Consider the following 13,933-nt stretch of genomic DNA (forward strand, 5'->3'; position numbering starts at 1 on the left):
GGTCGTCTGTTAGTGCGGGTAATTTTGTACACCAAGCAATTGCACCTGCATGCATGGTGGCAGGAATGATATAAGGCCCTAGTGTGGAATTGGGCCACACTCTAAGAAAACAGGACTTAATTCATGTGTGTAACATGCTGTACCAGATTAGCCTGTGCAGTCAACACAGTCTAATCAGGGACGACACTTTACTCTTTTATGATATTTTTCATTTAAATAAGTATTTTCTTAGGAAAAATCCTGTTTAGGCAAAAAGTGTTGTGCCTGATTAGCTTGTGCCAACAGCACAGGCTTAATCTGCGATGACACTTTACGCGCATGCATTTAGCCTCGTTTTCTCAGAAAAAAATGCTCAATTTTATTGCATATGCTTGAACACAATAAGGGCATCTTGTCACACAGTGTCTGTGTATCTCACTGACTATGGTTTTATTAATGGGATTTGTTGTCATTGTAAAATCACTTTCTCCTGTTCCTTTGTGCATGTATGGATAACAAGAAATATCTATTAAAAAAGATATACAGTGTTGATTTCTGTTGGTATTGGTGGAAGATAAAGACTTTTATCAATGAGAAAAAAATATAGCAAATGTCTTTTTCTGCGAAAAACAGTTACAGGTGTTGCGTCAGATTTCATGGTTTATTTTTGTATTATTAGATATTATTGATAATATGTACATTAATACAGAACAGAAATACAAAAGAAGTCAATGAAAATGAACTGAAAACTTATAAGTCCACCGGCCATACCAGACTCATCAGTACATATTTGAAATATTGATACACAGGATCTGTAAACTGACCTGTTTTAGTCGTTTGCCGGACATTGTTTTTGCCCTGTCTGTCTGTTGGTCTGTTGGTCTGTCTGTCTGTTTGCGCCAACTTTAACATTTTGCAATGACTTTTGCTATATTGAAGATAGCAACTTCATATTTGGCATGCATATGTATCTTATGAAGCTGCACATTTTGAGTGGTGAAAGGTCAAGGTCATCCTTCAAGGTCAGAGGTCAAATATATGTGGCCAAAATTGCTCATTTTATGAATACTTTTGCAATATTGAAGATAGCAACTTGATATTTGGCATGCATGTGTATCTCATGGAGCTGCTTATTTTGAGTGGTGAAAGGTCAAGGTCAAGGTCATCCTTCAAGGTCAGAGGTCAAATATATGTGGCCCAAATCGCTTATTTTATAAATACCTTTGCAATATTGAAGATAGCAACTTGATATTTTTTATTTGATTATTAATAAATTCGTGAATCATTGCACTCATGCTTAATAAATTGGTCAATATGGTGAAATTATTCTTATTAAACTAATTAAAATCATGGAATTGTTGAAAACACATTAAGAATCTATTATTGACATACCATAATGTTAATAATATTGCCGAATATATAATAATATCGCCGAATATCTTTATTAAAGATATATAATGGTCTAACTAAATTCAAGTTCACCTTGATAACACTATAGCATTTATACATAACAAATCCAGACTGACCATGAACTGACCTTGAAACCTTGTGTGATGGAATGCTATGCATGAAAGTGAGGTAACTATTCCGCTGAACAGGGGCTTGTTTAAAGCTTATTAGTTTTATATGTTTACGGGTAAATTCGAAAACAATTTACAATATTTTGTTCAAAAGTATTATCAGGAAAGGGAACAGTAATACTTATATGATCTATAATATACTATTGCACATAATAAAATATGATTGTAATTACTAAATATGAGAACATAGCCTTTTAGTACAAACGCTCTGGTGCTGACAATCTTCTAAATATTTAGGGGCACACACAAACTGTATTGATGTAGAGATTTGAGTGTAAAACTGTTCTATCCCTCCAGCCTTTTTATAAGAGATATAATTGTTTCATACTGAACACACACACAATTAACTTCATCGCAAAACGCGCTGTAGTATCGTTTTTCATACCCTATACTTTTTGAAAGTCAATTGAAAGTCAATTGAATTACCTTTTAATGCAAATGTGATAACTGTTTGTAGATTGCATGTTTTCTATTATAAACAGTTTCTGGTTTTCAAGGGAAAAATTGTATAAAATTTTCATTTGAAGCTTTAAACGGTCCGCTAATGGTGAAAAGTTTTGATAAACAGCTACGCCGAAAAAAAAACATTTCACTGATTTGGAACAACTATGTATTCTATATAATGTTGGAACAGGGGTGTCGGAAGCAAATTGACATTGGGGCGGCCGAGGGGGTGAATATAGGAGGGGGTATCCCCCTCCTGTTGCTGGGGGTCCGGGCCTCCCCCTGATTTTTTTTCAATTTTTAGCATCAAATGACACATTCTGGTGCGTTTTTATGACTGATACCAGACCTTATACACGTCTATTGCAGGCATATTCTGAATGACTAAAGTTGTGACAGTTGGACAGACAGACGATGGAGAAGTGATCTCTATATGTCACAGTTTGTACTTTGTAGCAGGTGACACAACAATAGGGATCATGTGGGTTGAAAGAACGTACTTTGGGATTTTTTGGCCCGAAATTCCATTTTGGAAATTTGAAATTCGTTGGTTGTTTTGGAGAAGACATATTGAAATGACACAAAAAAGTGGTATTTTTTTTTTAGGATGATCGATTTACTTTGAGTTATTTCAATTAATTCAGAATTCTTGAGGTATCTTTAATTTTGTGATAATTAAGGACTATTGGATATCGGCACATTTGTTTCATGTCATACTTTCCTTTATATAAATAAAAAGAAGCAAAGGCTTAGATCATATCGACAATTAAAGATTCCCAGGTTTAATTACTCAAGAATAAAGGGATTCTCGTTATGAAAGAGACCGATCAATTATCAACATAATTGTTAAGTACATTACCGCGGGCGGATGATGACAATCAACAATACATGTATCATAACCGCAAAAGCGTGATTACCTTGCTTCGTGGTAAAGATATGAATTGAATAGAAAAGTGTAGCGTTGTGTTTTACGTTTCATTGTCGTCCGTTCTCAATCATAACAATATATTAACCGAAACAACAATAACAAGATGACGTGCATGTATATGACGTTATTCGGCGGCGTCACACAACGGCGCGCCAACGGCGGCGTCACACGACGGCGCGCTAAATTCCCAACAGATATTTTCAAATATACGGGTATCGAAATGAAAAAAAAATGAAAAAAGGTCTTTGCCAAAATTTTATTTTTGCCGAAAATATTCGGGCGGCGGCCTCCCCCCCTGCCGCCCCAGCTCCGACGCCTCTGTGAAATACTATTTAGCATATTACAACCTTTAGTGGAGTTAAAAAAACTTTCTTTTTGATAGAAATAGTTTTTTGGCTTTAACCGTTTCTTAGAATATACGAGTCACTGTTCATAAAATTTATTAATATGGATTGATTTTTTTAAAGCATGAATTGTCTTCAAATTCCCATATTGAACACTTCAACCCACAATATTCTGCCAAAATACATGTATATTTTCTTGACTGTTTCCAGATATGTTATGCATGTTTCTCATTACTTTTTTCCTAAGTAGTTGATTACTTATATATCTTGTACTTGCTAACACATCTCTTGACATTAAGTTATATCACTGTTTCGTTGTCAGTATCGTTCATCCTAGGTCTTATGTGCATCATTCACTCAAAGAAAATTTGATTTTTTTTGCCAATTGAGCTGGGTCATAAAAATTGTGGGTCTTTTGTCATATATGGCCAGCTTGTCTCCAGACCAGCCTGCGCAGTCGTATTATGTGGATCAATCGGTCCCTGTAATGACAAACCATTAATTGACCACATGTCACCAGCATAGCACTATAGATTTTCTACTTATCTTGATGACTTTTCAACAATGTGAGTAAATTGTCACTGAATTCCCTACCAACACCATCACAGCTGTAGGTAGCATCATGCTTTTTGATAAATATAACACACAAATATGTAAGAAATTGTCAAAAATAAAATGTATGTTAAAAGGTAATGAAGAGGGGAGAAAACTGCCACAAGGTGTGATGAATATGTTATTATTACATAATGTACAGTACAAAGGCAGTGGGTAAGCTGTTGTCACACAATTATCTAAATTATGAATATCTGGCTATTAAGGTTTTATTAAAAAGTACTTAATTTGTATGTGGTCTTGTGTTGTTGGGGGACACCATAGTACCCCAAAGTAACCCCAAGGTATGGTGACCACCAACCAATCCTACATGTAGGGGGAGCAGGGATGGAACTTAAATGCCCATGTGAGAAGCACTTGAACCAACCTCTGCGTATAACAGACAGCCTCAATTTAGGGGTGGTCAATGATTGTAGGTTTTATATTTTCTGGATTAAATAGGTCACCATCCAAATAGGAATGGAAACATACACTAAAGATAACTGGATTGATATGAAAGTGTTAACAAATAAAATATTTTTGTCAGGGCCATGAACAGAAGCCAGGTTACGATGTAAGAATGTTTGAAAAAGGATTCAAATGTTGATAATTTTATTAGGTTTTTAAAAAAGTTACAATATGTTGCTATTGATGTTGTTGATGTTTTGAGAAATATTACATTGAAGTGATGGGAAGTGTTGTTTGTATGTTTGTATCATCTCTCTACTCATGCTTATGGCCCTGGTGTTGTTCTTTGAGAAATTCTATGATACTTATCATTTGTAAGCAATTTATATTTAGAATGTATTACCCTATAAGATAGTCAACAGATACATTCATTATATCAATTAAATCCATTTAATAACTAATAAGCTTGTTTTCCAATTAATAATTATTAAAACAAAAGACATATTTCTTCTGTGTCTTTACTTCAGTTGTTCCACTTTCAAACACAATTTGTTGTTATTGTTTTTGCCTGTTTTTATTTTCATCTTGTTCACATGCACTAGTCCACACTTGTTACGGTTTTATATGTCATGATTTTGTCTTATAGATCGCTTAAGGTTGTACCAAATGTTAAACAATTTCCTTTATCAAAGTATGAATAGTCAATATGTTACAGAATGTTACACATTATTTCTTATACTGAGATTATAAAACACAGAAATAATGTTTTCCCTCAAGACAAGGTCCATAAGTAATCATTTAAAAGATGCAATTTTATATATGTCCAATATATTGAATATCAGCACTGTCTAACCCTACTTTACATCATTATACAAGGTTTCTTTCATGGACAACATTCATTGGGGCAAAATGATGTTTTAATGTCATAAATACTGACCTGTTATCGTATGCTTATACTTTCCAAGGGGAAATAACTCATCCGGAATTTTAACTGGGAATCCGCCACCTCAATACCGTAATACAGGCCAGGTTAAACATAGTGCAATGCAACCTAGCCAAAAATCGGTAACCAACCCTCAATATTCTTTCCGGATCAACCAGGTGTATACGTGTCTTTTACGGCTCTGAATTAAAATATTGTTTTTCACTTGGTTGATTGGGGTTTTGAATAGATAAATTGTGTTATTTATCTTTTTATTTCTCATTCGGATTAATTTGTGTGGATTTAATGGATTTTGTTTCATTTGTAAAAGGTAAGCCATGCTTGTTTTTATCGAACAATGGTTTATTTCTACCATGCTGGGTGTTTTCAGGCGCGAACGACCACGTGCAAAACGTGCTCTTCTAATACATTGCTAGAACGTGCAAAGCATGTTCTTCTAATGTGTTACGAGATCGTGCAAAGCGTGTTCTTCTATTGACAGATTGTTTATCATTTGCCATTGTGTGCAATAATGATTTTAACGTTCCGTATGACAATCTAATTGATCGTCATTTTATTTTTCATCTGTTTTGAATTAAACTTTTGTTTAATTTATGATCTACGGCAGTATTATTATAATTTTCATTATGGTCAAATAATGATTTTATGTGCCGTATGATAATCTGGTCTGTGACCAGTTTATGGTTGAATATGCTTTGCTCTTGTTTTTCATATATTCGACTACATGATGGTCGCAGAAACAAGAGTGGATAAATACCCGGTGACTTCGCAGATCATGGATGATAGTTGCAGTATCAGTCACCGGGTATCGGGCACGATCGCGACCGTACTATGCTAAGTCTCTTAGACAGTCGGTCAACATCAGACCATATGGCGACACCCGTCAGCCGGTCTTTGCCCGATGGCATTGGTCAAGGACATCGACCAATGCCGGACCATTTGGCATCCGCCATACGGTCATTATCCGGTGACAACACTGGTCATGATATGACCGGTACGTCACCGGGGACGTTGATCACGGACCATTGATCGACGTCTGACCGGCCGGTCCGGTCACCGGTCATGTCACCGGTCCGGTCCGGTCATTGATCACCGGTCCGGTCACCGGTCCGGTCCGGTCCGGTCACCGGTCCGGTCCGGTCACCGGTCATGTCACCGGTCCGGTCCGGTCACCGGTCCAGTCCGGTCACCGGTCCGGTCATTGATCACCGGTCCGGTCCGGTCACCGGTCCGGTCCGGTCACCGGTCCGGTCATGTCACCGGTCCGGTCACCGGTCATGTCACCGGTCCGGTCACCGGTCCGGTCCGGTCACCGGTCCGGTCCGGTCACCGGTCCGGTCATTGATCACCGGTCCGGTCACCGGTCATGTCACCGGTCCGGTCACCGGTCATGTCACCGGTCCGGTCACCGGTCATGTCACCGGTCCGGTCCGGTCACCGGTCATGTCACCGGTCCGGTCATGTCACCGGTCCGGTCATGTCAACGGTCCGGTCCGGTCACCGGTCCGGTCATTGATCACCGCTCCGGTCACCGGTCAACAGTCATCAGTTAGGCCTGCCACCGATAACACCAGTCACCGGTCAAGAAGAAGAACTCGGTCTTCTTCATTGAATTATTCTCCTATTCTTCGTTGAATACATCGTCTTCATCAAGGATTAGACATCGGACACGCTCTTCTTCGTCGAGCAGTTCTCATCGTCGCGGCTCTCGTAAGCGATCACGTCGTCACTCACGGAGACGTTATTCTAGAAGATCTCGGTCTCATCGCAGCCGATCCACATCTCGGCCGATCCAGATCTCGACATCGCAGGAAACGAGGACGTCGTCAACCTTCACGTAGACATCAGCGGACTGCATTGAGCACCACTGGATATTTATCGAACATACCTCTCCTTCATTGAGCAGTTCTCGGCGTTGATACGCTCGTAAGCGATCATGTCAATGCTCACGGAGACAATATTGTAGAAGACAATATTTCCAGCGTAGCCGAACAATATTTCGGCATCGAAGTTATATGGATGTCGCCACTTCTCACGTAGGCGTTAATGAACCTACTGGTCATATCGACGTTCTCCATTTTATTCCTTTAGGAATATCATGTCTCCATTCCACGTGTGATGGTTCTTCTTATGGCATCCACACATGTTGCAGTCACCGAGCCGTAGTTGTATACGAACACTAGTTCGTTTAACATTCAGGCTTCGGGATAAGCTGTTCTTTTCTCCACTACGACTACAAGGACACTTATGCCTATTAATACTGATAATCTACCGTTGTTTTCCGGTTAACATTATCAGATGACTTCGTGGATGGTCATTCTTCTGCACCAGATATTTCCATTCTGACGCAGTTATATTATACCGGTCCCGATCACCGGACATCGGTCACCATTCATCGGTCATATCACCGATCACTGATCACCGGTCAGAATAAGTGATGTCTCATCGCCATCGGATTGGATTTTTTTGGCATGATCTTCTTTTCCGAGCAGTGCTTGACATTGATAACAGACCATTTGGATTCCACCATTTTTTTCGGTCTTTAACTGGTAACGTCACCGGTCATATTATGACTGGTCCGTTCACCGGGCTACAGTTACCGGTCATTGACCGGTCCGGTTCGGTCACCACTTACCAATTACCGGTATTCCACTGTGTTTTCATCGGTCAATTTTTAGTATCACGGGTATCGTCTACATTACATAGTTGTATACCCCTGGCTATGATTGTATTGAATACTATATTTTATGGATTCAACAATCTACATGACTTTTTGTGTTTTTCAATACTGATTTTCTACTGGCGACGGTCACCAAATCATGCTATATCTGTTATTTGTACTTCTATCTCAACCGGCTACATGCAGACTACTGGTCTTGCAGATAGATCGGCTGAAGTGGGCTCGGAGATTAGCATTGAGGTCGAACATTACTATTTGACCTCTATTAATTTATGTTCGAGTCCCGAAGGATGAATTGTTTTAACCGCCTTTACCTGTCGGCTACAGACTTTGCAGTCAGTGTCACGGAACAGTTGGGACACATTAATGACGCTAGCAGGATTAGCAAGACGACATTTGTATCGACTTCTGCTTTTCTATTGCTCCTACGGCAGTGCATATTTTCAAGCTACTGGAATCAACAAGAGTTCTGATACATAGGATTGCCTATCAGATTGACCGCATAGCGGCTACAGTCTTGTAGATGGCTTAGGACCTATTGAACTCAGATCTTAGATCCTAGGATCTGGAGGGACCTCATCTTAAAGTTATTCTTCTATTACACTTCTGGCCATAACAGGCCGTCTTCCTATAACTGGTCGTATTCCTTTCGGAATTCGTCCAGGTTAGAAGTCTTGAAGTAAATGGATTAATCAAGTCAGAATTTAAGACTTCCATGCATTCTACCGGCAAGCGTGGACCCGCTTAAGGTTACCCCTAGGGTTTTCACCTTTTTCTGCCATCACACATCCGATTCCGGAGGTACCACTATCAATCATATTTCCGTACTTCGCAAATCGATGACTTCGCGACCTGTATTATCCAGGATTTTAAAGGCGCCTGTTATTGGTTCAAGAAGAGGCTATATTCTGTAGATAGGTCATTAACTTATAAGTGTTAAACACTGTCCTATTCTACCAATTTTCAAGTGTGTTTGGAGTGGGAAAGTTCGGCTTGCCGTGGTTTCTTTGCCCACCCATCCTTGACAAATGGTTCCGGTCACCGGTCGGTATTTACCGGTCCGGTCACCGGTCCTTCTGCTGAGACGTCTTTTCTTACGTCCGTTTCAGCTTTATTTTTAAGATAATTGTATTAATCTCGGGATTATTTAATGACACAGATTTCCATCTTTTTGTCATTATTTACCACTATTCAGTGGTGTCTAGACTAGAAGATTATCTTGGCAAGAATATAGTTTATTCTACCACAACCTTCCTTACATCTTATACAGATGTGAGCAGATAAGGTTATGGACGATCACATAGAACAACGTATCTTGATTTTCTCAATTATGTGGTATCCTAACGAATATCACCTGCACATATACATCTTGAAAAGCAAAAATTCTTTTTAGCTGTTTTTCATTTACAACACATTTTCACGATTCCTTTGTGATGGTTTCAACTATCACACATCGGTCGTGGTTTACTTACAGACACGGAGGTGATCATATTATCACTCCTTGTAACTGGAAATCAGGAACTTATTCGTTCTTTGCAAGAACAACAAATTTTCTCTATCGTCTTTCTCATACCAGTTCGTCTCAACGCCCTGTTGGACCTTTTGTCCTGCAGTTCTTTCTTTCGAATTATTTTTCCGTTGGGTTCAATAATGTAATCGCGCATGCGCGCCAGTGAAGTTGCAGACGAGTTGCATGGTGTACATAGTATATCAAAGAATGTTGTTTATCATCAAACGCTAGTTATTAGCGTTATGCGATCGTATATCGCAGTGTATACCGGTATGCTGAACAACGTCAACAATGCAGTTCACAGAAATCGATCCAGCAGGGTGTGCGATTGTTATACATTCGTCCATTGACATAAACTGGAATATCTTGCTTTCTTGGTGAGTTTTTGCAATAACTGAGTTTTTGCCATAATTTCATGAAATATACGTAATGAACCATGGGATTATGGTTCTACGACCTTTTAAGTCTCCTGTACAATTATTTTCAGGAAACTTCTTCACAGGTCAAATATCATATCTCACAGAGACATATTTTTACTGATCCAAACATGTGCCACTTCATGTCTGGCCATTAATAACTTTTAGTTATCTCTACAGAAGAACGTTTTTCTGTTAGAGTTTCAATCCTTGTTACTTGTGCAAGGATAATTCCATCAGAACTGTATAAAGGTTCTATGGAAATTCATTTTTTTTTTTTACTGGGTAATTGAGAGCATAGTTATTACCTTAATCACTCTGCTAGATACATAGAGGTTTTTCTCATCTTTTTCTTGATGATAAGAAATTTGTTCTTTTCTTCATCAAAGGATAGAGATTATGCTCTCGTATACCTTGTTTTGTGTAAGTCATCGCAACTCTGTGCTGTCTTACCTATTTTGGAACTGATCCAAACTATGGAACGTCAACACTATGTTTTTCGTTCCTTTACCTTCTTAAGCGGTTTTGACTTGTGTAACATGTTGGGATGCTTAATGAGCTCCCTATGAACCTTTTTCATCAGGCTTATTAACAGTTCCAATATAATTTTAAGACGGTTTTCCTTCTTATTATGGCTTTTACCATACGGAGAAGTGAAATTCATGCTTTTTCTGTTGAATACGACCAATTCCAGTTGGATCTATTGTCGTTTTCACTTTGTTGTGTCAGCCAGGATTCCTTGCTTAATATCAAGTCCTCTATATGGCTTCTACCTTCAAGTTTCCAAGTTTTCTTAAACTGGTAGTCATGAAGATGAGGATAAACTTCTTTGGGCAATCAGGGCTTTGAAGTTCTATCTCAGCAGTGTTAGTCAGAAGTCCATTCGAGGTTCTCAAAGACACTCTTCATTTCCCCCAAAAAAGGGGGGGGGAGATGTGTCTGCGGCTTCTATTTCTCGGGGTTAGACCTCGACTAAGGAAAGTTAATCTTATCCTATCTAAGGATTCATTCCTTTTTAGGATCTGACCGCATGAATTAAGAGCTCTGTCTGTTTTGTGGGCATATATTAATCACACCCCACTTTTTGACGTGCTCTAAGCTGTTTACTGGAGGAATCTGACCACCTTGTCATCTTTTTATCTTCGTTTTCTGAAGTGCCAACAATACAATTTGTATACGTTTGGGCTTGTTGTGGTTTCACTAACGGTAGTGTCTTCTTTACGACATAGACATATTACTCTGTCCGAGAAGTCATAATTAATACCGTTTTAACGAAGATTACTTGATATCATTAGCTGATAACCCTGTTTATGGGTTCTACTGTGTTGGGAAAATATATACGAACCTTCCCACCGCAGCTGCAAAATCAGCATACGATAACAGGTCAGTATTTATGACATTAAAACAAATTTTTTAAATAAAATTCATTTTAATTATTAAATACTTACCTGTTATCGGTAAGTCCCACCTCCCACCCCGCTATTCGATTAATATTTTTGTATATATATTGAAAGAATATTGAGGGTTGGTTACCGATTTTTGGCTAGGTTGCATTGCACTATGTTTAACCTGGCCTGTATTACGGTATTGAGGTGGCGGATTCCCAGTTAAAATTCCGGATGAGTTATTTCCCCTTGGAAAGTATAAGCATACGATAACAGGTAAGTATTTAATAATTAAAATGAATTTTATTTAAAAAATTTGTTTTACTTATGCTTAAATCAGGTCCAAGAGTTTTACATTGCTGATGAAGTTTATACACCCAAAAACTAGATCCAATATTTTACATATCCCTTAAACAGGTCAAGGGTTTTATATGTCTGATTAAATTCTATATATCCTTAAACCAGGTCCACGAGTTCAAGCACCTCCTTCTGTCCCTGGCATTCTTCCACGGTGTTGCGATTGAAAGGAGGAAGTTCGGAGCCCTGGGTTTCAACATTCCGTATGAGTTTACGGACGGTGATTTCCGAATCTGTGTGAGCCAACTGAAGATGTTCCTAACAGAATACGACACCATACCTTTCAAGGTTAGTGCAAATACGAAACTTTGTGTAGATCTAATCTAGTGTTTGTGTTGTTTGTGCATGTCTTTGAGCCTTGCATATGGAAAATGGGGTAAAATGTATGTGAGTTAAGTGTCGTCCCAGATTAGACTGTGCAGTTTGTACATGCTGATCAGGGATGACACTTTCTTTATTTTTCTGCTTAAATAAGTATAAAGTTGCATAAAAATGTCAGGAACTGGATTATTAAGAGCATAAAGAATGTCAAATTTGGAATTATTGGAAAAAGGTCCAGCAAATGGAGGACATATGAACTACAAGATTTGGTAAATATATCCAGTCGCGCATGAGCCGAGTTAAGAATTGCTTGGCCGGATATATCCGTTTTTTGCAATTGGGAAGGGTCAACAAAAAAAACAACAGGTTGGTCAGAACGTTGTTTTTTTTTCAGATAAGCATGTTCTGACTGCACATTCTATTTTTGAACAATATTTTACCCTTCTACATTAAGCCCCGTTTTCTAAGAGTGAGGATCATTTTGTCATTTCTCATGATTAGCCTCCTCTATAGTTTATTTTTTGTATGTAAACTAAAAGTTACTGGTTCTCAAGATTTACCATCTATAATAATTGCTTGTTTTTAACTAGTTGAGTTCCATGTGCATTTGAAGATTTTGTTGTTGTGTTATTTTCAGGTAGAATCAGGGACATTAATAAACTCTAATATTCAAACAAGTTCCATTAACATGAGTTTAGGGGTACAACCTTCATAATAACCATTTCCCCCTCAGAATTAAAGTTTAAATGGCAATATGCAAACAGCATGAAACCAAAACAGCCTGCAGGAAACTCGAAGTCTGTTCAAGTTTTATGCTCTTTGCTGGTAAGCAGTATGTAAGAATTGGAAATGAAGCCTTTAAAACTTGAATCTAGTAAGAAAAGTCTAAAATTTAACTTGATTTTATAAGGGAATACAAAAGCATCAAAGTATGTATCTGAGTGGAAAAGGGTTAAAATGACTTTGGTTGGGTGAACCTGAATGTTCATGGTTTATTTGCAGGTGCTTGTCTACACGGCTGGTCACATCAACTATGGAGGCCGTGTGACTGACGACTGGGATCGCAGATGCATGATGGGAGTCCTCGAGGATTTCTACACAAATGACTCGCTCCTTGAGGAGCACAAGTATTCCCCATCAGGAATCTATCGCCAGATACCGACCTCCATGGACCATAATGTAATAACGTGATACACATCCAGTCATATATACGTATATACCTACGTCAAACACTTTTGGGTAGTGTAGGACCAAGGCTGGAAACAAACCTTTTCAATTGGTTAAATCTGTCAAAATGTGTATGTAATTTATGTAAAAATATTTATTATGTTTTCAATATGAAAGATGTGTTATCAGTAGATGACTTAAAGCACTGCTGTTAGTTAGTTAATGCTTTTAATTAAATGAAAATAGTCTACATTTTTGTATTTTCTAGTTTTGTTACATCAGAATTAGAAAATATGAAGATAACATTATTTCTAGTACAATAATATTCTTTTACATTTCTTAAATGTGATTTAGTCGGGGGGGGGGGGGGGTGTTTTGCCTCCTACATGGTTTGTTACCCAATCAGCTGTGGTCTGATCTATCCCAGCGGTGTCTTTCTCTAGTATTCAGTATCACTGTTATCTTATGGGCTCATGGTGTCATTCACCATGTTGTTTGTATGTTTTGTGTGTCCTGTTTGTGTCTAGTTCTGTAGTGCCTTTAGTTGGCATCAGTTGTTTTGATATCTTTTCTTAATGTTACAATGCTGTGATGTGTTATGACAAACAATTGATAAGCTTGACATAGATTTTATAGGACAAGTGAAAAGAATAGTGCAGTATTTTAAGCCCATTCAATTTGATATATTATAATTTAAAATTTCCTTATTCACAAAATTAAATTTACATTATTATTTAAACCTTTCTATTTACATTGGAAACCTGCCTTTATGAAGAAATAATGTTCCGGTAATACACATGTATACACAATTTAACATCAAAATGACATTACACATCATTGCAGCATTCAGCAACTGTGTGTTTTGTGTCTGTATTTGAAC

General features: G+C 38.1%; 1 protein-coding gene across 1 annotated transcript in view; it reads left to right on the plus strand.

The window, feature by feature from the left end:
• The window catches only part of LOC127851858 (dynein axonemal heavy chain 1-like), a 137,047-nt gene that overhangs the window by 96,283 nt on the left and 26,831 nt on the right, over positions 1–13,933 (plus strand). Inside the window, 2 exon segments of the mRNA XM_052385815.1 lie at positions 11,674–11,853; positions 12,889–13,065. Of these exon segments, the coding sequence (XP_052241775.1) occupies positions 11,674–11,853; positions 12,889–13,065 (357 nt within the window).

The sequence above is a fragment of the Dreissena polymorpha genome, chromosome 11, assembly GCF_020536995.1.
Source record: "Dreissena polymorpha isolate Duluth1 chromosome 11, UMN_Dpol_1.0, whole genome shotgun sequence".
In the NCBI taxonomy this organism is placed as follows: Eukaryota; Metazoa; Mollusca; class Bivalvia; order Myida; family Dreissenidae; genus Dreissena; species Dreissena polymorpha.